The following is a 27,736-nucleotide window of genomic DNA, read 5'->3' as shown; positions in this document are numbered from 1 at the left end:
GGAGGAAAATAGAGCAATGTTTGCCAGGGGTGAGGTTTGGAAAAGAATATTACCAATGTGGTTTTTTTCTTTCTTTTTTATAAAGGACAACTAGAGGGTGACTCCGTTGTAACCGATTGGGATTGTGGCCTGATTGTGGTGACCAACACCCAAATCTATGTGTGTGATAGGATTCTGAAATACCATACACACACTCACCAACTTACTTATGTAAAAACACCAAATCTAAGCATGATCCTTAGTTGAGTTGCAGTATTTTATCAAAGTCAATTTTGGCTTTATTTTTAAATTAAGTTTAACTAGTAAATAAAAACATTTAAAAAATCATATATGCTTCTGGAGTACCATGTAAAGTTTCAATGCATGTATACATTTTATGATGTTTAAATAGGGTTACATATATTTTTAAAGTTTTTTCTTTTTTTTCAAGATTTATTTATTATGTATACAATGTTCTGTCTGCATGTAACACCTGCATGCCAGAAGAGGACACCAGCTCTCATTAGAGATGATTGTGTGCCACCATGTGGTTGCTGGGAATTGAACTCATCACCTTTGGAAGAGCAATCAGTGCTCTTAACCTCTGAGCCATCTCTCCAGCCCTTAAGGTTTTTTTGTTTTTGTTTTTGTTTTTGTTTTTTATTTCATCCTGGAAGGGGACCAAAAATGGCCCTGCTAAAATCTGACATACTTTTTAAAATCTAAAATATCTTCTATAGTAAATTTAATGTATTGATTGAATTTGGCAAACGGTTTCTGAAACTTCAGTAGTTGTCACTTATTCATTATGTGCAAATTGGCTGTTAGTATAGGGGAACCTGGGGACTAGTATGTGGAAAACAGTGGTTTTTTGTTTTGTTTTTTTATTTTTTAATTTTTTTATTTTTTAACTCTTTGGATGTCAAACTGTTTTAAAATAAAGTGTTTTTATGTCTTCACAAATGAATAAGTTTCTGCATAATGAATCCTTCTCAGTTTATAGTTTTTGTTGACATCTGGGCCCCATAAAATGTTACTATTGATGAGACCATGGCCCACCAAGACAGAAAACACAAGTGGGAATGTAGCAGGTGAGTGGATTCTCCTGGGCTTTGGGTGTCTTATTTGTGCTAGTGTGTACCTGTTTGGGCAAGACAGCTTGAGTACGTGCATAGATGGGCTGCTACACTGACTGGCCATCTTATTACCTCGGGACTTTAACGTGGGAATGCTCTTATTTGTAAACAAACTCTTGTTGCTTAAAAGTCATACACAACAAAGTATCGGTCAGTTTTCCCAAGGCTAGACCTGCAACAGAAACCATTCCATGAATTGTTATTAATCAGACCAGGTCTAGGACTGTGCTCTTGGCCGAGGATGGATGGCAAGGAGCTTCAGATTCTTCTTGTCCTGGACAGTGGCTGGGCTTCACCCAGGCAGAGCAAGAACACAGAGGGCAGGTGCAGAGGGGGCTTGTGGGACCTCACAGACCTCTAAAAGCCTGCACTGCTGTCAGGCTCTGCACACGCTCCTCATCCCTCTGTTAGTCATCAAGCCCCGGATCAATACACTGGGGGAAAACACCATCTACAGAGAAAGGAAGCAAAGACAGGGCGACTGACCACCATGAGCCACTGGTGCCGTCTACCATCCACGATAGATACTGAGTTCAGACGGGCACACTGACTTCTCTTCTGAGTGACGTGTACAGAAACAGAGCCCACATAAGTCATTTAGGTTCGGACAGTTGTCACAGGGATGCAAATTCACATCTGCCTCTGCCTCCCGAGTGCTGTGATTAAAGGCGTGTGCCACCACATCCAGCAAGGTCACACCTTCTAATCCCTCTCAAGCACACCCTAATAACCAAACATTCAAATATATGCTCTAAGAGGGCCATTCCTATTCAAACTAAGGGACACTTCGGTGGAGTCAGATCTCTCCTTCCAACTCTCCTTTGGCTGTGGGGATTGCCCTCAGGTCATCAGGCTCATGCAGTCTGGCAGCAAGTGTCTCTATCCACTGAGCAGTCTCACCAAGACACACCTCCCTACTTAAAAGCCTTAGCAAAGCCTTTTTTGCCATATATAGTGGTCTGAATGACTGCCTCCCAAACTTTATATACTAAGATCCTCTCCCCAAGTGATATATTTAGGGGGTGGAGCCATCAAGGTGATTAAGTCACAGGGAGGCACTCCACTGGAGAGGACTGGCAGCTTTATATAGGACCCTATTTAGCTAGCTTGCCCATCCCCTCTTGGGAAGACCCACTTAAAAGGTACCATTTAAGGCCCAGAAGGCAGGCTCCTACCAGACACCAGTTCTGTCTGCTTTGATCTTGGACATTTGAGGCTCCAGAACTATGATGAAATATCGTTTCTTTTAGGATATCCATTTAATAGTATTTTTTTCAAGCCAGCCAGAGCACACTAAGACTGTACTTCCCAAAAGCAGAATGAGTAGCTACTTTGAAGAAAGAATAACAAATACTTTCCCAAGTCAGGTGATTTCTAAATATTTGCCAGTGGGAGGGAGAAGGACAGGAACTCAACTGAGTTGCCACGTGATGCAATAAGGCAAAGAGGGCGGGGCAACCTCTGTGACTAAGCATTACATGATGTGGGCTGTATAACTTGGGGAAAGTTCATAGATTTGAAAGATGCTGCCTTAAGAAAATATCTTCCATCCTTGTGTTTTCATTTGCATTGAAATATTTCTCCAAGGGCACATTCACATCATGACACAGGGTTAGGACAATTTCAGGGTCCTGCTTCCAACTAGTGATAGGAAACCTCACCCAGGATGGGGTAGAGATGCCCAGGCCCAGCCCAGCTGAACTCCCTGCCCAAGCAAAGGGTGATTTCCATATATACAATAATTTGTCCAAATATATGCTGCTACATGTGTGTCGCTTTGATCAAATATATGCTTACGATACTTATGACAACTCAAAATGTGGAAAATGGTCACAAGAAGCTTGAAAACATTAGTATTCAGTGTATACACATAATTTTGCTGTGGGAAGATATGAGTGGGGAGACAGTAGAAGATTTTAATAAAATGTTAATGGGGCTATTGTTCGGTTTGGGGGGAGTTTTAGGGATCCGATTCAAGGACTCATATTCAGCTTTGAGATGTCCTCCTAGGCACTAACAAAAGTTTGATGAGTTAATAAGAATGGAAATATAAAAGAAAAAGAGTACATTAACATGCTGTTTAGAATCCTTTGGATACATTTTAAACAGTAAAACATGCAGTTTATGTTCACTTATTTTTGTGATTTAAAAAAATTTAAGCAGCAACTTCAATCTCAGCACTCAGGAGGCAGAGGCAGGCAGATCTCTGTTTGAAGTCAGTCTGGCCTACACAGAGAGTTCCAGGCCAGCTGAGGCTATATAGTGGGACCCTGTGTTTTTAAATTTCACTAGTTATTTACTTTGTGCGATTGTGTGCATGTGCATTCAAGTTCATGGATGAGCATGCATGGAGGTCAGAGGACAACTTGCAGCAGTCAGTTTTCTGCTCTCACCATATGGGTGCTGGGGATTGAACTCGGGTTGTTAAGCTGAGCCATCTCACTGGCCTTTTAAGTTTATTTTAACTGTTGGGTAAAAAAAAATCTAAAAAATGCATGTCTGTATTAGTCAGGATTCTCAGTTTGAACCAATAGGATACAGGATATAAAGAATTTATTAAATAGGTCTATGTTAGAATAACAGGTGTCTCACACCTGAGAGACAGAGAACCTGGTAGATGCTCAGTCCTTGAGGCTTAGGTTCCTCAGCAGTTGCAACAGTCCCACAGTGACTGTACCACACTAAAGTGGTTGACAACCTGGTAGTTACTCAGTTTACCAGGCTGAGTGCCTCAGCAGTCCCAGTATGAAACCATAGAAGGGCCGTAGTCCATGAAAGAAGCCTACACACGCTGGTTCTGATACCAGCGAAGAAATATCAGCAGCAGTCACAGTAAAACAAAAACAAACAGCTCAGAGGCAAGAGGGAACAGGGACTGGGCAGAGCAGAAGAGAAATGACCTTCCTCCTGCCACGCCTTTTCCACCCGCTACGCCCCTTTCTACCTGCCACGCCCCCTTTCCGGCAGTCAGTACAGTTCTTCAGGTGAGGCTCCCTTCTCAGCTGATTCTAATTCGTGGCAAGCTGATAGTGAAACAAACGAGCTACCACAACACCCTACTGGAAAGCAGCAGCCTGTTTTCTTATGTGTACATTTCCTCATAGTGAAACATTTATCTCCTCAAACATTTCTTTCTGGTAAAACCTTCTGAGACTCTTCTAGCTTTGAAATCCACATTACCCATATCTACATATGTTCAATAGCCCACCCCAGAAAATGGCTGCTAACTATGCCTTTGTGCCGTGGATGAACGGCTTCATGCCTCCCCAGCTTTACATTTAAATGTTTACAGTGATGCTAATCCAAACTATATAAAATTGTTCATTTCAACCTGTAAGTGTCAATTTCATATGCTCAAACTAATACTTAAGCTTAAAGAAAAAAATAGGAGTCAGATCCCCACAGCAGCTGCGGTGGCTCAGTTCTTCTGTAGCTCTCTCCGTCTCCCTTTCCGGAAACATGGCCTCTGGTGTGGCTGTCTCTGATGGTCTCATCAAAGTGTTCGAAGACTGAACATTCCCAAATCCTCAACGCCAGAAGTGAAGAAAGACAAGAAGGTGGTGCTCTTCTGCCTGAGTGAGGATGAGAACATCATCCTGGAGGGCAAAGAGATCCGTAGGAGATGTGGGGAAAGCTGTGGTCGACCCCGACACCACTTTTGTCAAGATGCTGCCAGACAAGGACTGCCACTACGCTCTCTACAGCACAACCTACAAGATCAAGGAGAGCAAGAAGGGGAGCCCGGTGTTTATCTTCTGGGCCCGAGAGAGGGCATCCGTCAAGAGCAAAACGATCTATGCTAGCTCCAAGGATGCCATCAAGAAGAAGCTGTCAGGAAGCCAGCAAACTGTTACAAAGAGGTCAAGGACTGCTGCACCCTGGCAGAAAAACTAGGTGGCAGCGCCATCATCTCCCTGGAGGGCAAGCTCTTGTGGACCCCTCCAGTGCCCTACCTGGAGCATCCAGCAGCCCCAGTGTTGCTGGCTGCCCCTTTCCTGCAAGACCCAGGGGGCTGGCGGGATCCCAGCAGGGGGAGGGCAATCCCTTCATCCCAGTTGCCAAACACCCCTCCTACCCCCTGGACCGTCCTCTTCCCTCCATCTCAGTTGGGTCTGGCCTTCCCAACCTGCTTTCCATCTTCTGATTCCTCCTGGGTTGAAGCCGACCAAGTTCCATCCCAGGCACCCCACTTTGGAAGAGCAGCCCATGCTGCCAAGTTCTAAGCACAATGGTGACTCTGTGCTTGTCTGTTCAGTTCTGTGTGGAAATGAACTGTGCAAATGACCCCCCTCCCCGCCACCCTGCGCCAGTGGAAGGACCAGTGAGGGACCTTCAGTTAAGAAAATCAATAAAAAAATAAAAAGGCTAATTAACAAAAAATAAACTAAAGCATTTTAGATGCTGCTGAAGATAAATACTGAAGACACACATATATATTTTTTCTTTTTAAAAAACTTTTTATTAGCCGGGCATGGTGGCACATGCCTGTAATTCCAGCACTTGGAAGGTAGAGGCAGGTGGATTGCTGTGAGTTTGAGGCCAGCCTGGTCTACAAAATGGGTCCAGTACAGCCAAGGCTACACAGAGAAACCCTGTCTCAAAAAACCAAAACAAACAAACACCTTTTTACTGATTCTTTGTGAGTTTCACATTATGCACCCCAGTCCTGCTCATCTCCCTGTCCCCCCATATCTGCATTTCACCCTTGCAACCTCCCCCACCAAAATAAAACACACAAATAACAACAACGACAATAAAAACATAGAAAACATCTCGTCATGGAAGCTATGGTATGTCACAGTGTGCCCTGCTTTATGCCCTTATTACTCACTTGCAACTGCTCGTTGCAGTGAGCCACTGGTCTGGATCTCTGGCTTCTGTGACCCCCATCAATACTGGCTCCTCGTCGGGACTTCTCCCTGCTATCCCACAAGACTTCTGTTTTATCACACCAAAAAAAAGGAGCAGCAACACCCCACTCCCTGGTACCAACTTCTGTCTCAGTCAATTTCTATGACTGTGGCATCGGGCAATTGAAGTGAGGTTGTCAGGCTTACAAGGCGAGTGCTTTTAAGAGCTGAGCCAAAAAAAAAAAAAAAAAAAAAAAAAAAAAAAGAATTGAGCCACCACACCATCCCTAGACTCTTTTTGTGGTGTCATTATTCATGACAAAAAAAGCATGGAAAGTCTAACTCCTAACTCATAGGAGAAAGGATGAACTACTCAGTGCACATTTGTGAAAATGCATACCTTTAAAAAAAACTTTTTACGATGTTATGTCTACGATGTGCCTTTGCCTGTATGCATGTCTGTGCGCTACATGCATGCAGTACCCTTGGATACCAGAAGAGGGTGTAGCACCCCTGGAACTGGAGTTACATATGGCTATTAGCCACAATGTGGATGCTGGGAATCGAATCCAGGTCCTCTACAAGAGCAGGCAATGCTTTCAAACACTGAGCCTTCTCTTTAGCCCCTAAATGGATATTTGACAGAAATTAAAATGAATAAAATAGAATTCTAGGTACAAATGTGGACAGATCTCTAAAACATAAAGCCAAAGGAAGAGGCAAACTGCAAAGAGATACAAATATTTTCATTTCATTTACGAAAGATTGAACCATATGCAAAAGACAGTATCATATAGCTAATGGGTCCACAATATGTGATAAATATTTTAACCATAGAGAAAGAATAATAAATTCCAAACTCAGGAGAGTACTTATATGTGGAGAAACAAGGGTGATGAAGTGAAAAACATAGAGGCTTTTACTACTAATATTTTTTTTTCTAAAGCTACAGGTGGATAGCTATTCTTTATATTTTCATGGGTTCCTTTTTATTCTAAATAAAACATGATCTTCCTTTAAAGTTTAGTTTTTAAAATATTCTCATTTATATCACATAAGTACAAACATAGTTCTCTGAGAATTCCCCAGAATTCTGTGATTGTTCCGATTGTTCTTCCTGCCCACCCAGCTATTGCTGAGGCGAAACAGGCCAGCAGGGTCGTCACGTCCTCACTCACTGTTCCCGTCAGAATTCTCACACACAATGTGCCTGGAATGGAAGATGGTGGTCTCGCCAGTCTGGTCAAGATGGTCACCCAGTCAACCTGTTCTCTCCATGCCGTTTGTGTTGAGATGGTCTACAGCCTTCCCACCCTGACCTTGCTTGAGCTTGTCTCATCTTGGAAGCTAAGCAGGGTTGGGCCCAGTTAGTACTTGGATGAGAGACAGTTGAGATGGTCCCAGGAAGGACCCAGAGGTCTTTCAATGCTACAAAGCAGGTTATTAAACAACAAATTACTGGCCCTCCTACCCCACCTCTTCCCACTCTTCCCCTGAGGCAAACACTTGCAACAGGGCTCTCCAGAAGGCTCTTCCAGTATTTATTTATCTACACATTTCAAAACAAAATAAACTATGATTTTGCAACTTCTCAAGTTCAGAAACTACTTGCTAACTTCCTCTCATACGAGACAAGCGCTTGGCTCTTCCATTTCTCTTCCCCTCTCCCTACGTCGACTCGATATATCTTATCAATATTTTGGTTAAGTCGATGCTCAAATTATTAGAACAATGGCCTGCTGAGCCCTGTGATGCTGAGTACTTTGCCAGCCTTTTACATTTTTCCTCAGGGATCGTGCCTGTTTTCTACTCACTGAACTTCCTAAAGTACAAGCTATTTATTTCTACTCTTCCTGAATCTCAGACAACCTTTTACTATGATTTCCCACATGGTCTAACATAATAAGGTAATTTATCACTATCTCTTTGGAGCTAAAAGTAAATAAGTCCTTGAACCGTCTGTTCCGTTCCAGCCAGAACCACTTGTCCTCTAGACCTGCTTGCACAACTGGTATCTGGGACTTCTCCTTGCCAACAACCCGAACTTTCCCTCCGCCTCCCCTCTGTGGGATTTCCTATTTCTTCATCCTATGCCATATTGCTTGTTGGTTTATTTGCTCATCTTACTGGGACACAACCAACAGTGGTTTCCCAGGAGAGCTTGTGAGGCAGGTGTGCATGCCCTGACTCATTTTGGATAGCTATAGGATGCAAGACGGAGAATCAATGTCTCCGGCATTCAACTCAGGGGAGATTGATTTTGGCTCACAGTTTCAGAGACGTCAATTCATGGACAGTTGGCTCTGTCGCTTTTGGGCACATGACAGGACAGATCATTAAGGCAAGGAACGTGTAGCAGGGCAAAGCTTCTCACCGTACAGTAGCCAAGAGGCAAAGACAGAGAAAGGAGGAGCCAGGGTCTCAACAGGCCCTTGAAGGGCATGCCTTCCCCTACAAATGGCCTGGCTTCCCTCCCATTAGATCCCGCCTCCTAGTGGCTCCATCACTTCTCAGCAGTACTGTCAACTGGGGAACACGCCTTCATACACAGCCTTTGAGTGACACTGGAGACCAACATCACACATCCACTTGCGTTTTTCACTCTTCTGTTCTAATGTCACTGTGACTGCTCCTAAATCCTAGGGTTTTTTTCTCCCAGGAAGCTTTGAAGACATTTTTTAATGTTCCCTCTGGTTTGGAGTAACTACTGCCCTAGTGCTGCACTTTAGATTTTGTCCAACTCGTGGTAAGCCATTGAATAGAGGCCCATTTGATCTGTAGTTCTAGTCCTGGGAAATTTTCTTGAATAGTTCTTGTGTGTTTTCACCTCAGTTTTAGCTGCACTGTAATCTTATAGAGCCACTAGCTTATGTACAGCCTACTGCTGACATCACTATGCAGTGTAGGGCCATTTTGAAAATGTTAGCTGCAGAATTTTGCCCCTCACCCATCCCCTGTGGAGACAGGGTCTCACTGTGTAGAGCAGGTTGGCTTTGAACTCACAGACATCCTTCTGCCTCTGCCTCCTGAGTGCTTGGATTGAAGGCATGTGCCACTATGCCTAACCACATGTGTCATATTTTTTTCAGTTATATGCAGGGTTAGGAGTTAATCCCAGAGCAGAGTCCATAATAGGCAAGTACCATACTGCTGAGCTATATACACGCTAGCCCATTTTTTGTCATTTTTTGTTCATCTAACCACAACTTGTTTCTTCCTGTTAAAAGAGCAAACACAAGGAAACAGCGGCCACCCTTTCCTCTTCTGATTCCATTATACCTTTTAGTAACTCTGCATATGTGTTGCCTGTATTGGAAGTTGGTTTCTTTTAATCTCAAAGATTCAAAGACTTAAGTCAACTAATTTAGTCATTCCTAAATGCCTGGGGATGTGGGTGTACCCTTCCGAACAGGCACACACTGACATGATGGCTAATTTTGCACACATATTCTGGGAGCACCTAGACTCCCAAAATGCTCCGGGGCCCTGGTAACATTCAATAAATACGGAAACACAGAAGCCTAGAAAGGCTGAGGCATCTCAAGCTCCTCATTGGCAACACTGTCAGGATTGGAGTACAGCTCTGACAACACCCAAGATGGCCTCAGTGAAGGAGCTCTGAAAACATTACCTGGGCCAAGGATGCAGCTCAGTGGTAGAGTGCTCAATCAGCAGCCAGAACGTGCAAGGCCCTGGACAAAAACAGATAAATGAGTAAATAACCAAACCAAAATAAAAACCTTACAGGGTGGGATCGAAGGGTCTTCCCAAGAGCCTTGAAATGTCCATGAGATTGGGTTGGGATTGCAGATTGGCTGGATGGGTGGGGATGTGTGACAAATGTGTTTCTAACTGGTAAGAGGGATGGGAATTTGCAAAAGCCGACTTCCCACAGGAGTGGATGGAAAAGCACTGAGCGCCTAGAGCGTCTGTGTCTAGCCCATGGGGCTAATGACCAGGTTCCTCTCCTGTGCTTGCCAACTATGCACGAGCTGCCAGGACAGTCTTCTGTCTTCAAGAACCAGCCAGGCCTGAAGCCTGCCCCCAAACACAGTCACAGATATCCCCAGGCTTGGATTCTGCTGAGAGACTAGTCATTTGATGCAGTTGTGTGTGGTTTGAAAAACAAACTCCCACTCTAACACGCTGTACTCAGCGAGACTGCAATGTCTATGATCATGTCTCCCAGAACACGAGCCCACTCTGACCACATGTGCTTCTGCACAGCTGGCAGGAGTGTGTGCAATTCTGATGTGTAATTTTTGTTTGGGAAGCAGAGCACCTCTGTTCTTACAGAGTTTTCCTTAGCCTGCCAATCCCTTGAAAGGCTTAGTAGGCTGTATCAAGATCTCCCTCAAGGCTACCTACACTAATGTTCTTTGAAGGTGCTCCCCTGCCCCTCCTGATCTCAGACAGCTTTCACACAAAATCTCTCTTTTTATTGTCAAATCAGTGTGTCAAATTATGTACTATTATTCCTTCATACCAACCCAGTGTTCTGGGTCCCAGGGGAAGGTACCACACAGCAGCCTGTCTGAATCCCATCTCAGGGGTTGGCTCCCTGTGCAAACCTTCACAAGCCCCCTCCCCTCTCCTGACCCACAGGCCTAGCACAAAGCCACTGCAGGAAACTCCAGACGACTGCCAAGCCTCGGAGCGGGTAGCCGCAGTGTCCTAGAAAGGAATTCTAAGTTCACAACAGAGTGTTTCTACAGCTTTTTTATGGGGCTGGATTGGGGAGGGTCGGTGACTGGCCAGAGATGGATGACAGAAGAATACAGTCCTGCAAGCCCCCAGCTGGGCTTCAAGTTGCAGCGGGAAAGGGGATAGGCTGTGTGCCAGCCATATTGTGCCTGCATCCATACTCTGGCTAAAAATAGGAATGGCTCAGGAGCAGGCATGTGGGCAAAAAGAAATTTTTTTTTATCTGTAATGTTCCTTGTTCTTAAAACAGAACGTGTAGTCATGCATACTTTCATAATTATAAGTTTTCTTTTAAAAATCAAAAGAAGATGGTTTTTGTTGCCACTTTAAGAACCCTTCCTTTCTAGAATGTTGTGTGTGGGTGGAGGAGATTCCTAGCATGCTATTTAATTATCTCAAACACACAACCATCCTCATCCATTCAGGCCAGCCAACATGTGGCTGCCACTATTGCAAACCGCAGAGGTCGCTGCCTTCCAGGCCCAAGGCACATGGGTCCCCTCAGAAATGCAGGTGATAGAGCAGAAAGGGCTTGGTGTTCATCAGCTTTCCATCACTGTGATAAAGTGCCTGGGGTTAACAATGTTTTAGCAGCAAAGGTTCATTTTGGCTCAGGTTTTAAAGGGTTTCAGACCCCTGAAAAAAATAATTGGGTACTTTTGCTTGAGCACATGGAAGAGGAGAACTGCCCATTTCATGATCCTAGGAGGCACAGGGGGAGACAAGGAGGAGTCAGGGTTCCAATTCCCCCTTTAAGGACATAGCTCAAATGACCTAACTTCCTCCCACTAGGCCTTACATCCTAACTATCTCCCAGTAGTGCCCTGAGCTAGAGACCAAGCCCTCAAACGCACCGGCCTTTGGGGGACATTCAAATTCCAAACTGGAACAATTGAGGTGTTCCAGACAGGAAGTACAAAGATAAAAAGAAATGGGTCCTGCATCAGAGATAGCAGAGAACTCACTCTTGAAACCTAGATTTTGACAGGAAAAGAAAGGGATGGAGCAGGAGAAAGGCATTCTACAAGAAGTAAAGTCTTGTAAGAAAACTGAGGTTATAGGTGAAAAACAATCAGAAACAAATCACAACAGAAGCTGCAGAGTCACTTTTTTTTTTTTTTCTTTTTGAGACAGGGTTTCTCTGTGTAACCGCTCTGGCTGTCCTGAACTTGCTTTCTTGTCCAGGCTGGCCTCAAACTCACAGAGATCCACCTTCCTCTGCCTCCCAAGTGCTGGGATTAAAGGCGTGCGCCACCGCCACCACCACCTGGCTGCATAGTCACTTCTAATTGTCCTTCCCATCCCTGTCACTACCCCTCTTCTCATGGCTGCCCCCCTTACATCTGCCTTGTTGACAGCACCAGCCTTTCTGGAGGCATTTCGGCAGATCGCAGCCTAGGAGAGTTTCGTGGGTTTTTCCCCCTTGTTCTTGGTGGTCACAGACATCTGGAGAAAGACAAGAGTGGGCAGCAAAGGTCACAGAACTAAGGAGCTTGCTTACCTGATGGGGGCAGGGGCTCAAGATACCAGTCTTGGACTCTCTGAATTCTGACCCACTTTTCCTGCTAAAATAAATTTGTAGGGTGAAACCCTAGGCTCTGGCAGTCCCAACAAGCTATGCTTACCCACTCTGTCTGAATACCCCAGCTAAAGAGATAAGTAACAGGAAAAGCAGAGGAAGAAGTCCGCTCAATGTGTCCACACTGGGAAGGATAATAAACAAAGGGGCCCAGTGAGTGACCTTGTCTTGGTGACACTGACATGAGGCTTAGGCTCAAAGAAGAGCTAAGTATACATAACTGAACAGAGACTGTCAAGGTGTGGTCATGTCTCTTCCACCATCTTTGTCTCAGCTCCAGTCTCTCCTGCAAGGTGGCCCACCAAGTTGTTAGAACTATGTGGCATCTCTTCCCGGAAGACAAGTTCTTCCTCCTGCTGGTAACCAGCATCTCAGCCTCTCCCTTCCCCCAGTGTGGCATTCCCGGGGAATTATTTTTAATGATGTAAATTTCTTTACTGTTAATCTCTCCCCTATATCCATCACACCCAAATCATGTAGGGTCTGGTCTTTCATTTCTTAACCCTTTCCCCAAAAGGTGCTGCCTCCTACTCACACAGCTGAAGGAGGGCAAGACTTCACAGTGGACCCACTTTTGGCTCTCCGTCCCCCAGCCTGGAGCCAGGAAGGCATGGTGACAGAGGGATGGATACATGGATGGCCTGAGAAGGGGGGGTCAAGGAAACAAGCACTATTGTGGGCTCAGTCCTACTTCTCCAGAGCTGGTCCCTGTGTGTGGGAGAGTCAAAGGTACGACTGGCCAGACCTGTCATATCTAGCTTGGGCAAACCCCTTTCTGGAGAAACCAATGAAAGCTGTGGGCTTTCAGCAAGCTTGTGCCTGGTGTTTTAAAGCTGTTGCTGTGGGCATGTTCCTGGCTCTGGTTCTTCACTGAAATGATATCCAAGGGTGCAAGAGAGAAGCAGCCCCTGTCTGCCCTGAGATATTACTGGCTCTACCAGGAAAGGAGCCAGCCTGGGGCAGGAGCAGCCAGGTCCCAAAGGTGGCTGACACACACATCATAGAGGCTCTTGTTGGGTGGTACTCCATGAAAGAGGGAATCTAGATCACAGAGGAGGTCCTGGGACCCTTGGGGTTCAGGCTTCTTTGGTGGCCATATATCATTGGCTTCTGTTACAGTTTTGTAGTTACTGAACAAAATCTTGTACAGCAGGTTGACAGACCTCTGGACTCTACTGAACCTTAAGATTGGGGCTAAGATAGCACCCCAGGCCAGCTGGGGATGCCTTTCCTGATATAAGCAACATTTGGGTCTGTTTAAGGTTTGCCCACTTTTGTGTAGTTCACCTGCTTGGTGACCACACCTGCTTTCTTTGGGACAAGTATTCAAGTCCAACAGTCTGCAGGGGACACTTCACAGTCAAACGGTAACACACATCCTTGGAGAACCACGTTATTGGGGGATGGGGTGCTAACTTGTTTATACTTCTGGGGCACAGTCATTCAAGTTGGCTCAGCACAAGCCAATTCTTCTTTCAGAATTATCGTCATTTTTTTATGTCAATAGTAAACACTGTGATTTCTTGATTTTTTTTTCATTTTGAGCCATGCTAAGGATTGAACCTAGGGGTTTATGTATTCTAAATAAGGGGTATAGTACAGTAAGTTCTCAAGCCAGTAGCATAGCTGTCTGCTGAGATTACCACATACTGTACACAATATTCAAAACACTGTGTGTGTGTGTGTGTGTGTGTGTGTGTGTGTGTGTGTGTGTGTGTAGGTCAGAGAACAACTCAAGGGAGTCAGGTCTCTCCTTCCACCATGCATACTCCGGGGATTAAACTCACAGTGTCAGGTTTGGTGGCAAGCGCCTTTAGGCATGAACCGGCCCTGTGTGAAATCTTGTATGCTATATTTTTTGTCTCTTAATTTTTATGTAATGCAACTTGATCATATTCACACAGCCCTCTGCTTTCTTGCACCTACATTCATACCAAGGGCAGAATAAGTGCAAGTGACTCACTGCAGAAGTGTCATGCCTTGGGTGGGCCATGTTGCCTGGGAACTTGTGCGGGTTATTCAGGGCCTTGGTGCCTTAGTTTTACCAGCTGAGGGTGGGATAACAAAGCCTCCTCATGTTGCCTGTCCCCTTGGGTTTACCTCAGTGTTTGCCATCATTGTTTTTCTGCAGCAGCCGACAAGCTATCTCTGACCGCTCCCAAACTTGCCCTAAAGCCTCTGCAGCCCCTGCCGTGTTCCTCACAAACCTTGTTTTCAAAGTCAAGCAAGGTGCATGGCATGCAGGAGCTGCTTCTTCAGGGAAGAGACTCAAGCTTAGCACCAGAGGGACCAGACGGAACCTTAGTGGAGGAGTGACGTCACAGGTTGAGAAAGGGGCGGGGACTCAGATGGAGTAAAGCCAGTCAGGAAGGGAGCGGGAGGAAGAAGCCCTTGTGCTGCCCAGAAAAGACCTGGCTGCTGACCACCCGACCCTGGAGGTCACAGTCACAGTAGCACGGGGACAGCACAGGATGAGGGGCATGGCAGGGCACTAGTTCATGTTGTAGAATGGCCTTCTGGGAGTGTCTAGCTGTAAGGGACCTGGGAACCGCCCTAAGCTGAGAATTCTGCAAGTCCGCTCCTCCCAGCTGCTATGAGCTAGGCTGGTGAAACAGTTTCACTTTTGTTTTCTTGTGTGCAAGAAAACAAAACTGAAACTCCACAGAAACACTCCGAGAAGCGACCATGGAGGCTGACTTCCAGGTGTGCAAGAACTGGTAAGAAGGCATTTCCTCCAGGACTGATCAGAGGCAGGGGCAGAGCAGAGAAAGCTATTTCTGAAGTGAGGAGGACGTGGGACACACCAGAGGGCGGGCCAAAAGGGACGGGGACCCCTGGAATGCATCGGTCAAAACTAGATCTCTAGGTAGTGTGCTCAGTGGTACCTCAATATCACTACACTCCGCTCAGCATGGGTTTTCAGGCTGCCTGGCCAGCTACAAAGTAGCCAGGGACATGGCCCTAGCAGACTGTTCATTCCTGTCAGAGCTTAAATTCTAGTATGGGGTCCTGGAAGCACGATTTTCCCGCCTGTCTGTGACAGGGACCTTGGGGTGGTGTTCCAGGGTCATTCTTGCCCTCTGCCTGGCAAAGGAGCTGCGAGGTAGAGTACAGAGGGCAGGAGGCCGTGACCACACCTCCAAGTAAAGGGAGCCTGTCTCAGAACCCACCTGTTGCAGTAACTGGGGTAAGCCCTTTGTTCCCATTTCATCTCTCAGGATCTCTAGACTATGGAAGAAGTGCTGAGTGTGTAGGCGTGCAGAACAGAGAGGGTGAGCAGAGCAAGGGAAGTCAAATCTGTGCAGCTGTGGGGACAGCTTGATCAGGCTAATAGCACTGAGGCCATGACCCAGTTGCGGGGTCCCTGAGACACCTCCCTCGGACAACTGGTCCTTTAAGGATACATACAGCCAGTGTTTTCTTTCTCCTGAGCTGCTGTCAGCATGAGCGGGTAGAATAAAAACAGCACTTCTGGTGAGGAGTGTGTCAAAGAAGAGCATCCTGCCCTGCAAGTGGGAGACCTTCCTGCATCCCAGCAACTCTCAGGGTAGTTGCAGGGGAGCCTGGGAACAGAGATTGCTGGGTGGACTTTCCTCTTAAACAGCCGGGAAACCCTTGAAGATTCTGAAAGTTGTTTTTGCCCATGTGGGACTCGTGGTTGTCGCAGGGCTGCAATGTCAGCTGATTTGTTTGTTAATTTTTTTCATGATGGCTTTAGTAAGAGATAACTAGTAAAGGATACCCTTCACCTCATCTCCCTCCCTCCCTTCCTCCCTCCTCCCTCTCTGTATGTGGGGGATGTGGAGGGGGGTGCTGGACACTGAGCCAAGCAGGCTGCTGAGTCCTAGTATGCCCAGCTCTGTTTTTCCTTTTCATTTTGAGACAGGGCCTCACTAGGTTGCCCAGGCCGACCTTGAACTCACTCTATAGCCTAAGTAGGCCTTGAACTAGCCATCCTCCTAGCTCAGTCTTATGAACAGCTAGGATTACAGGCCTGTACCGACAGGCCTAGCTAACTTGTACACATTTAAAGTACACACTTTGACATATGTCACTTAACTGTCTCACAGCACAGGAACTCAATCTGCCATTACTCTCAGAAGTTGCCCTGTTGCCCTGGTAACACCTTCCTCCCACTCCTTCCTCCCACCCTCCTGGGCAGTATGGGACTTTGTAGACTGCCCCCACCTATTTCATGCTTGTGAATTTTTCTGTTTTCACCAGCACAAGTAGGGCAGGAGGGCATCATCAGCATCACTGTATTTTCCATGCTGCAGGCCTGGGAAGAACTTGCCCCAGGTATGCAACAAGGCTTCCTGCTTTATACCAACTCCGTGAACCTTCCTTTCTCGCACCCTACCCCACTCCCTGCCCCACTTTATCCTGAAGCAAGAGAAATGTGGCCTCTCTCCATTTCACCCTCCACGAGGCCCACTGCCTGCGCTTCCTGGTCCTTTGCCCGGAATGTGAGGAGCCCATCCCACAGTCAAAGATGAAGGAACATGTAGAAGCTGTCCACCAGAAGGTGAGCAGGTGGCATGTGGGACAGAGGCCTTGGGGGGGGGGGGGCAGGGTGGGGGGGAGGGGCAGGATGGGGGGAGGGGAGGGGCTGGGGGGGAGGGGCAGGGTTGGGGGGGGTGTCTGGCCTCTGTTTGGGAAGAGAAAAGGGTTTTGGTTTGTTTTGGTTTTGGTTTGTGCTAACTGAGGCTGTCCTCAGTTTCTCCGTTTCTACTCCGCATTGTAGGACGATGGGTCTGGCAGGACAGGGATCCATTTTAAGAAAGGCTAAACATTCTTCAGAGACCTGTGAGGTGGTAGCAGGTGGGCCCAGCTCAGTCTTCTTTCCTGCCTCTTTGAGTCAGTCCCTTGTGGCTTTATCTGAGAATTCAAGCTCAGGCCACCATTTAACCTGGTCCAGCAAACACTTCTTGAGCCCTGGGATGGGCACTAGAGGAAAACTGAAGCAGCCATTCTCGGTCTCCACCCTCTAGGATCTCATGGACCCACATGGGGAGCATGGGGAGCCCAAACGATGTAAGGAAAGGCCAGGGGCTGGGGCTGGAACCCACATCTCTGAACACGTGTTTGTACTCTAGTTAAAGTTACTGCGTTGATGAAACCCAAAGCTGCTTTTGATGCCCAAAGCAACTTGGCGAGGAAAGGAATTATCTGGTTTACACTTCCACATCACTGTTCATCGTCAAAGGATGTCAAGAAAGGACCTCAAACAGAGCAGGAACCTAGAGGCAGGAGCTGATGCAGAGGCCATGGAGGGGGTCCTGCTTACTGGCTTGCTCCCCGTGGCTTGCTCAGTCTACTTTCCTATAGAGCCCAGGACCACTAGCCCAAGGATGGCACCATCCACAATGGGCTGGGCCCTCCCTCATCAATCTCTAAGAAAATGTCCTACTGGCAGATATTACAGAGGCATTTTCTCAATTGACTCTGGCTTCTGTCAGGTTGACATAAAACTAGCCAGCACAGTTTGGGTAGTCTGTACTATGTCAGAAGCATGCACAAGCCACTTACTGAAGTTGGGGTGAATTCTCCTCTACAGGCAAGCAGGCCAACCTGGGAGAAAGAGGCAGAGAGGGGAGAAGAGGCCAGTCATAGATTCCCCAGGCCAGTACCTCCCCACCTGAGTGGCTAGGAGAAGAACAAAGAACCATCCCCCGCCCTCAGAGATGCAGATCCTTCTGCTATGAGTATACATACAAATGTACGTGCTTTGCATACATACAAATGTATGTGCTTGACAAGGGAGATTTCCATGGTCCATGAGTGAGGTGGTTAGTTCTTGTCAACTTGGCCCAGGCTATGATCGCCTGGGAAGAGGGAATCTCGATTGGAAATTCCCATAAGATTGCCCCATGGGCATTTTCCTGATTGATGATCGATGTGGGAGATCCCAGCCCACTGTGGGCAGTACCACTCCTGGCGGGTGGTCCGGGTTGTAAAGAAAGCAAACCAAGTAAGATAGTAAGCAGCATTCCTCCAGTAACCAGGTTCCTTCCTTGAGCTCCTGCCCTGTCTTCCCTCAGTGATGGACTACAATGCAGAAGTGGAAGTGAAATAAACTCTTTTCTCCCCAGGTTGCTTTTGGTCATGATGTTTATCACAGCAGCAAAAAGCAAACTAGGACAAGTCTAAAACTATCTGTAGTCCCTAAGGGCAGTCCCTGACTCTGACTCTCGCCCGTACTTTCTCTGATTGGCTTCAATTCCATAGGGAGTTGGGCCTGTGCCCTCCACCTTCCCAGAGTCCAAGGAAAGCCAACAGCACCCTGCCAAATGCAAGTTCTGTGAGCTTGCTGTGCACCTTAATAATCTGGATGTCCACGAGTCCCACTGTGGCAGCCGGACGGAGCGCTGTCCACATTGCAACCAGCCCATCACACTCCGAGCAATGGCCCAGCACAAAGAGGCATGTCTGAGTGCAAAAGGCAGGCCCGAGGAAGGTGAGCAGCAGGGGTGCACTGGAGAGGGAGAGGGCAGCTTCCAGGGCCAGGCAGTCTCCTGGGAAGGATGCAAGGACTGGAACCCTTGACAGCACAGAAGAGATGAGTGTCCATTCTGTATGGTACCATTAAACTGGAGTCGCCTTCTTGTGTCTCTGCGGTGGCCTTAGATGACTTGGCCAGGGATGGGGATGTTAGAGCCACACACAAGGAGGGAAAGCCACAAGTAAAGGGCTTTCTTTAGATTTCAAAGACGTGACCCTAGCCTGGTAAGCCACACCTGAATCATCCTATAGATGAAACCATGCAGAGAGATCAGGAAACAAACAAGACTAGACACTGCAGCTCCAGCACTAAGCCTATGTCCAAGGCTATTGACCATTTTTATCATTCTGTGATTAAAAAAAAAAACTGATAAGATTCAGAGGCAGCTTAAGGCAGGCAGGGCTTATTGTGGCTCACAGTTCCAGGAGGTAACAACCTTGCTGTGCTGCGGAAGAGCTGATGGCAGGAATGTAAGGCACTGCACTGGTCATGTGGACCCGCAGTCAGGAAGCAGAAAGAACAAGATGTGCAACTAGGCTAAGAAACCTCTAAGCCTGTGCCTAGCACCCCATTTCTTCCAGGGATGCTCTGCCTCATAAGGATGCCATAGCTTTCCAAAACATCATTAGTAGCTAAGGTCCAAGTGTTCAAACACATGAGCCCACAAGGAGAGCTGGGTGTTTTCATTCAAACCGCAGCAATTAGCAATGGCCAGATGGGAGCTGGTGAGTACAGGCCATGGGAGCAACTAGGGGAGAGGCAGGCTAGCCATTGTCAAGAGCAGTCATTTGTGCTGTTTCTGTGTTTACTCAGGGAAGAGAATTGTATCTCCTGGAAGAAAAAAACACTGTGATCACTGCAAACAAATGATTCCAGAAAATCAGTATGTCTCCCATATGGTGAGTAGCAGTTACCCACTTCCTAACTGTGCCAGTAGCCAGTCTGTGCTCTAAAACGCAAGGTGTGAACAGCAGATTCCGTGTAAGTCTGGCATAGCGCAGTTATCAAAGGTTTAAAATGCATGTTATTCCATTTGGTTTTGCTTTACTTTGTTCCAAATTTGGGCACACATAGTAGGTTGTGGCAAAGAGCAGTCCTGGCAACTCCTGATGGCCCTGATCACCTCTGACCATCACCAACCTTCAGGCCTGGACACTGCATTGTGGGCCTCAACTGGACCTGCCCTTTCAGGCTTTCTCCCCACATGGTATTAGGCTGTGGACTCCCTGAGGAGGCTAAAAGGGCTTTTCCCATCTTTCCATAATAAAGCCCACAGCGTATTGGGTATGAAAGGAGGCTCCAAAGACGTCAGATGATGTAGTTGGTTGACTGGTTTTACTTAAGAGCGATGTAGGCTTTGAACTTTTTCAAACCTACTTTATTTGGGATTCTTTAATGCTTATACCTCCCTTCCAACCCACCTACCCTAAATAGGAGAGGAAAGAGGTTAATGGGAACAGGAGAAGTAGACCTTCTTAGACTCAGTTCCTTGGAGCAGTTCCACCCTTCATACTCAGGATTTCAGCAGACCTGTAAACAGCAAACCAGCAATTCAGAAAAGGTGACTGTAACCACAGCAGCCAGAATCCAGAGCAGCAGCTGGAACACGGTACCTTGAAGTGTTCTCTGGAACATTTCTCTCCAGGGGTGTCTCAAAGTGGAGTGATGAACAGCCAAACCATATGAAGCAATGCCAAAACCAAAAAGCCAAAAAAGCCAAGCCTCTTGTATGGGGACTCATAAATCTTATATATATTTTCCCCCTCAGAGTCCGTACTAGGATATTTATCAATTGGCAAAGACCATGCCCCCAAAAGAGGCAGTCCCTTTTCCAGTGGACAAACACCACCTGTTCTCTCACAATCTGTTTCACATCCCACACTTGGGATCAAAACAAAAACACCCACTACAGAGCACTCTTAGACTGATCCCTCCATAGCTTTAAATGTGTTTTAGTGCATCACTGAGCCAAGTTGCCCTCTTGTCTTATAGAACCTTTTCCTCCTGAGAAACTTCCTAGGAACTTGCCCCCACCCACCAGGACAGAGAGCTGTTCATCTTTCTAAACAATTAAACTGTTTAAAACAAACAAACAAACAAAACCCACACAGACTATCTCAGCACTCAGGAGGCAGATCTGTGAATTCGAGGCCATCCATGTCTACACAGAATTCCTGGACACTGTCTTTAAAAAATAAAACATAAAACCACTACGGAACAGCAGAACTCAGGAGACCTTAGAGACAACCTAGCTCTTTGTTTACTGCAGCAGCTGAGATGCCATTCCTGGCAGTGTGGTGCAGGGGAAGGGGCTTTTCCTTCCTGCCCAGCTTCCAGTTAGCATTTTTCCTCTCACCCAAGCCCCTAGTTACAAGATTAACTTCCCATGGCTTCCAGGGCCTTGGTCCATTTGCGCTGTTGTGACTGAAGACTACAGGTTGGGTAATTTCTGAATGACAAAGATGCATTCTTCAATGTTCTGAAGCCTCAAAACCCAAGTTCAGAGTGTTGGCATTTGGAGTTTCAAATGGCAAAACACAAGAGCAATCTAGGAACTAGCTAGGTTACCCCTTTTATAATCCCACAAGTGCAGTAGGAGCCATTGTGACCTTCACCTCCCAAACACGAAGCTCCCTATGAGCATATTGTAACATATGGATTTTAATTTCTTTTTTTTAGGGGCCATGGGGAGGCAAGATTTCTCTACTTAACCCTGGCTGGCCTGCTCACTACGTAGAGAGGCTGGCCTTGAATTCACAGACATCCACCTGCCTGTTCCTCCCAAGCACATGCGCCATCATGCCTTTATTTTTAAATGTATTTTTATTCATTTGTATATATGTCTGTCTACTTGTCTGTATGTGCACCATATGTGTGCAGTGGCTTTGGCGGCCAGAAGACGGTATTAGGTCTCCTAGAACTGGAGTTACAGGTGGCTGTGAGCTGGCGGCCTGGTATGGATGTGAGATCCACCAAACATGGGTCCTCTGCAAGAGCAGCAAGTTGCTTTACAAGTGAGCCATCTCTCCAGCCCCCAAACCCTGGATTTTAGAGGGAGGCATCCAAACCTCCATCCGTGGAACCTGAGTCTCCTTTGTTTTAGCAAAGTCAGCTGTGACAGTGAATGTCTGCCTTATATTATCCAGCACTTTAAAAAAATACATACACATTTATTCTCTCTCCTCTCTCCCCTTCCTACACCTCCCCCCCCCCCGTGTGTGTGTGTGTGTGTGTGTGTGTGTGTGTGTGTGTGTGTACTGAATGAAGGCCTTGTGAGGATAGGTTCTTTCTACTTTTTGAGTTCCAGGGATCAAATTGAGGTGTTCAGGCTTGACAGCAAGCACCCTTACCCACAGAACCATCTCGCTGGCCTTTATCCCTCATTTCTAAGTGTTTATAGGGGAAGCTTTTCAGGTTATCTCAGCTGTATTGTCCAACTATTACAGAGAAGTAATTGCTTGTTTAATTTGCCACATTACTCGCATTCGCAGAAACAATGTGTGGCCTCAGGAACTGTGATATATCTTCGGAATGGAAAACCAATAATCATTCCTTCGTTCCTTGCAAATATGAGGAATGAAAAGCAAGCATCCACGGTGAGGAAAGATGTTCGTCCTAAGACAAAAAATAGCGGTTCAACAAAACAAGAGACAAAGGATCAAAATGGCCCTGTGGATCTGCCTTTGACATCTGCGCTCCAGCCGGAGGCTGCCTATGACGTCCTACGGAGGTGTCGTCAGTGTGGAATCTTACTTCCCATGCCTATTCTAAATGGGCACCAGGTACCTCGCCCTCCCCTCACCCTCCTGTCTCCTCACATGGCTGGGAGCCTGCTGCACAGTGTCTTAACTGCCCCCACCCCCCCCCACCCCCCCCCGCCTTACCAGTGTTGTGGACGGGCAGCTCCTCCCCCGCCTCCTCTCTCCAGCTACCTGGCTTGTGTCACCTCCTAGTCACGGGGTCACCTTTGAGGGTAGAACTGGATCTCTCCTCTCTGTAAGTGCAGCTATACCAGGCCCTGCACATGGCAACACTCCAAGGCTGGGCAGCGAACCAGCCAAGCCCAGGGCCAGCAGTGAAGTCCTTCCAGGTGGAGGAGATAAGGGAGCTCAGGCCTGAGAGCAGAAGGGCCCTGCTCCAGGTGTGAAGGCAGCTGGTGACCTGCCTCTGGCATACCCGGAGCATCCTGGCCTTTCCATTCAAGACTATCTTTTTGGGGTTTTGGAGGATTTTTTATTGGTGGTGATTTGGGGTTTGGGGTTTGTTTTGGTTGGCTGGTTGGTTGGTTTCTTGCTTTGTTTTGTTTTGTTGTTGGGTTTTATTTGAGTTTGGTTTGATTTTGGGGGTTTGGTTTGGTTTTTGGTTTTTGGTTTGGTTTGGAGGGTTTGGTTTGTTTGGATTTTTTTGTTTCTGTTTTTTCCAGTAAAGGGTTTCTCTGTGTAGCCAATAGCTGTCCTGGAACTCACTCTATAGACCATGCTGGCCTTGAGCTTACAGAGATTCGCCTGCCTCTACCTCCCCGGTACTGGGATGAAAGGTGTGCACCACTACTGCTCCACCAAATGATTGTATTTCAAATGATTGTCTTTTAAAAGCCATTTGGAGAGGAGTGGATTTATTTCAATTTACTGCTTGGAGAAGTTGGGACAGGAATCTAGAGGCAGAAACTGATGCAGAGGTCATGAAGGAATGCTGCTTATTGGCTTACTCCCTCATGACTGTCTCAGCCCACCAGCAGTACGACCCACAACAAACTGGCCCTCCTACAGCAGTTATCAATCAAGAAAATGACACACAGATTTGCTATAGGCCAATGTCTCTTTTCCCAGAAGACCCTAGATTGTGTCAAGTTAGAAAAAAAAAACTAACCAGCACACTCAGTCATGTTTATTGGTGATTTCCTATAATCCTAGCACTTAGGAAAGGCAAGGCAGGGGCTGAGGACATGGCTCCGTGGTTAAGGAGTTTGCTATGCAAGCATGAGTTCAAATCTGCAGAAGCCAGGCACAATGACTCATGCCAGAGCCTCAGTGTGCCAAGGGAACAGAGAATAGGTGGGTCCCAGAGACTCAGATCCACCAGTCTAGCCAAAACGGTGAGTTTGAGGTTCAGTGAGAGACCGTGTCCCAAAATAAGGCAGAAATATGCTAAGAAAAGATACCAAGATGGCAACCTTGGCCTTTACACATGGGAGCATGGACCCTCACACACATATCTGCACATAGGTGCAAACACAACGTTTTTTAAAAAGGAAGGCTGAGACAGGAAGACCCTGAGTCTGAGGACAGCCTGGGCTACATAGTGAGTTCAAGGCCAACTAAGTTACATAGTGAGACCCTTTGTCAAAAATTAAAACAAATGACGGAGGGGAGAGTAGGCAAATGGTTCAGCGGTAAAACGTTCGTCCATCATGCTAATTCTTCTCCCCTCCTACTCCAGTTCTCCAGACACATCACGGAGAAAGCAATTTCAGCAGCCTGCAGGTGTCCTCTCAAAACTCCACCTTCTCTAACAGCAAGTGCAGGGACGAACTGTCTGCCAACTATATGTTATCTTAGTATATTTATTACTCTGCTGTTTACCTTTTTTTTTTTCACTTATAAGGTGTGCAGTCTTTCAAAAGTTGGGGGAGGGGGTTCCTAAATCTTATTTACTTACGCATTTGTAAATTTTATAAAAATGAACTAATTTCATCCTTGGTGAGGTATTTCCTTTCACACTTTCCTCCGCCTTTGTTGGCAAGTAGAAATACAATACTCACAATCAAATTTGAATTTCAAAGGAATGGAGAGTTATTTTTAATCTACTATTCTGGCCCATTTTCACTATGGAAATGCATTTCAGTATGTAAGTGCACTTACAGCTCACTCCCAAAATCGCAGGTAGGCAGGAAGCACTGCGGCCTTGTCATCTCTGGCCAGCAGCTGGTGCTCATCTGCCTGGGTGCTTCCTAGTTTATGTCGGGGTTGAAAAGTTGCTTTGCTGTACAGTGAGCCCCTGCCCTAGGATAGAAGAGGCTCTCAAACCACCCCACCCCACCCCGCAGGAACCTGTGGGAAAAGGTGGGCAGGAGCATTTCACACTTGAGAACCATCAAAAACATCGATTTGTACCAAATGGGAGCACTAGCCATTTTTGCCTTTTCTCTAGAGACTTTACAAGGTTGTAAACTGCTTCGGCTGCTTGTTTTTGTTTCACTACTCTGAGTCTCCCCTGCTCTTATCACGAAGGGAGGGTCACTGTCTCTCACACAGAGTCTCTGAAATGGAAAGTCCGTGCGTCATCCTGTATTTCACCCAGCAGCCCTACAATACAGACAGGCACAAACACGAACATTTGGGAGTGTTGCTATGTACATTCCTCTGTCCCTCGGTTCTGCGACTTGGCACTGACCAAGTAAACAGTGAGGCTCTCTGGTTGCAGTGGCTACACAGAAGCCATACATGTGCTTCTTCCGGTTCACCCATGATGCCCGCCTCCGTTAGCCACTACCCCAAGTCTCCAGTCACCCTCCCTGCTCAGTCTTCTCTATGCCATCTCATCCTAGTCTCAGTCACAGGTCGCCTTCCCCCAACCCCTCCACCTGGCTCATGTTTTGGGACAAGGGACAGCACCACACAGAGGGCTGCACCATTGGAGGGGCCTGGCTGTGCAGTAGAGTGCTGGTGTGGCATTCCCAAAGCCCTGGCTTTGATAGCTTCTGTTGGTGGGAAGGACCAACTACAGAAAATAGTTTAGCAACTTGCCTCCCACGTAAAGTTTTTTGTTTGTTTGTTTTGTTTTTGTTTTTTGTTTTATTTTTACTAGTTTGTAGAAACAAGGTTTCTCTATGTAGCCTGGCTGTCCTGGTCTAGCTTTGTAGACCAGGCTGGCCTCGAACTCAACAGTGATCCACCTGCCTTTGCCTCCCGAGTGTTGGGATTACAGGTGTGCACCACTACGCCAGGCACTTCCACTTGAAGCTTTTTAATATCTATTTTCATTTCCTTAGGAGAAGTGCCTGAGGTTAGCCCATCAAAAGAAAACCAAGTGAGGAGGGCCAGCTGGCTCCAGAGGAAAGAGGTCATAGGATTCGGAAGAGCTCCAGTTCACACCGGCTTCCCTGCTCCCCTCCACAGTGGTCACAACTTTGCTTTCTTTACCAATCTCTGTAACTGAATTTTTTTTCCTTTAATGTTGACAGTTTCATGCATGGTTACAATGTACTGTAATCGGACTTATTCCCAATGACTTCTCTCACCCCCATCCCACTCCTGTGAACCCCCTTCTTTCCAACAGTTCCCTGCTTTCACATCCTGATCCCCTGTGCGAGGGTGCTTGGGTGTGTGCACACACATGCTAGCACACACGTATGCATGTCTTGTGCAAGGAACCACAGCTGATGTGTGCTCACGTTTATAACAGCCATGGCCCTGCTAAATCCAGAAGCGAGCATTTCAAAGCCCTGGTCCTTTGGCTCCCTCAGCCTTTCTGCCTTATCTTCCACAATGGCCCCTGGAGGTGTGAGGATGTCTGTCATTCTAGCTTGGGGCAGGACACTCAACTGTCGCTTGCTCTCAGAGCCTTGCGTGGTCTTTATTTAGGAAAAGAAACAGGCTTTAATCTTTAGGCTTCATAAGATGACTTTTCCTTCTTCTGAGCTGGATCCTGTAGGGCCTGGAGTGACAGGTGGCCAGGAGAAAAGGTTTTCGGTTCCTCTGTATGCACCTGGGCTCAACAGCTGGGCTGCCCAAGAAACCCCAGCTTTGTCCTAAGTTTCTCCCTGTCCTATTTCTTTGCCTTCATTAATTTTCAGGGCAAGACATGTTAGGAGTGAGGGGCCTGTAGGAGAAAGGAAGGAGGGAGGCAGAGAAAAACGGGAAAGAAGGGAAAGAGAAGCGGAGTGGGAAGGTAGAGCAGAGAGAATTAAAGTTCCCAGAAAGTAGACGCACGGAACTCGGCGTTCTACAAAGGCTGACATTTTCAGAACGGTAGGGGTTGTGGGGGAAGTTAGCTTGAAGCACGTCCAGCACTGAGTATCATAAGCTATCTTAGGCCCTTGAGTAGCTGCTTAGCACCCACACCTGTGTGTGACCTAACGCCCTGTGGCTCTTAGGTAGAGCTTTTGGAACAGATGAACAAACCCCATCTGCTAAGGAAGTCCATACAGCATCTGGGGCCTACAGCAAGGTCTCCTGGCTTTGCCATGTCCTACCTGCCTGCTGTGTCACCAGAATCTGTAAACCAACTCTTGGTTCTATTACTATAAAAACTTCACAGAAAGTGTTAGCATGTCGGAACATGGTTGTTGGCGGCCAACTGAATCTGTATTTCTGGGCCATGATCACTCATACTTGGCTCCAAAATAAACTATCTCTTCATCTCTTCTGAAGTGAGAGCTGTGGGTTTTTTTTGTTTGTTTGTTTGGTTGGTTGGTTGGTTGGTTTGGTTTTTCGAGACAGGGTTTCTCTGTGTAGCCTTGGCTGTCCTGGACTCCCATTGTAGACCAGGCTGGCCTGGAACTCACAAGGATTCACCTGCCTCTGCCTCCCGAGTGCTGGGATTAAAGGTGTGCACCACCACCACCACCACCACCACCCCGCCCGGCTGAGAGCTGTGTTTTTTCATTTTGGAGAAAGGGGGAGACAAGTTGAGCCCCCGCACTTGGGGTGAGGGGTGGAGCAGGGCGGACAGGTGAGGCCTTTAGCAGTAAAGTAAGGGGTAAGTGGTTGAGGCAGCTTACCTGGGAACAGACAGAACACTGAACTTTCAGCACAAAGGTTAACTACCGGGGTAGGAAAGGGCCAAGCAAGGAGGATGTGTTGGGTGTCTAGGAGCTGGAAAGGGGAACTGGCTTTCTTAGGTTCAAGTCAAGTCAGCTTGCAGACTGGATTTGAAACACACCCTTTGGAGGTGAAGTGTCAAGTCATCTTGAAGACAGAAGAGCAGAAGAGCTTCTGGGTAGGAGGAGTCCTCATCTGGGCGTAGAAATAGAAGCCCAAAGCTT

General features: G+C 46.9%; 1 protein-coding gene and 1 pseudogene across 2 annotated transcripts; both read left to right on the top strand.

Annotated features, from left to right (window-relative positions):
* Nucleotides 1–4,574: 4,574 nt before the first annotated feature.
* Nucleotides 4,575–5,338, top strand: LOC311586330 (cofilin-1-like; annotated as a pseudogene). The gene has a single exon. The product of its transcript is annotated as a cofilin-1-like (transcript).
* Nucleotides 5,339–14,597: 9,259 nt separating this feature from the next.
* On the top strand, nt 14,598–27,127 carry XAF1 (XIAP associated factor 1). Its single transcript, XM_084763258.1, is given in 7 exon segments — nt 14,598–14,965; nt 16,638–16,773; nt 18,477–18,705; nt 19,564–19,649; nt 22,242–22,532; nt 25,742–25,760; nt 25,763–27,127. Coding segments are annotated over 7 exon segments (939 nt in total). The 5' UTR covers nt 14,598–14,933; the 3' UTR covers nt 25,909–27,127.
* The last annotated feature ends 609 nt before the right edge of the window (nt 27,128–27,736 follow it).

This window comes from Acomys minous (assembly GCF_964271855.1).
Source record: "Acomys minous genome assembly, chromosome: 16".
In the NCBI taxonomy this organism is placed as follows: Eukaryota; Metazoa; Chordata; class Mammalia; order Rodentia; family Muridae; genus Acomys; species Acomys minous.
The sequence above is the reverse complement of the archived record's forward strand: the minus strand, read 5'-3'. Positions and strand labels throughout refer to the sequence as shown.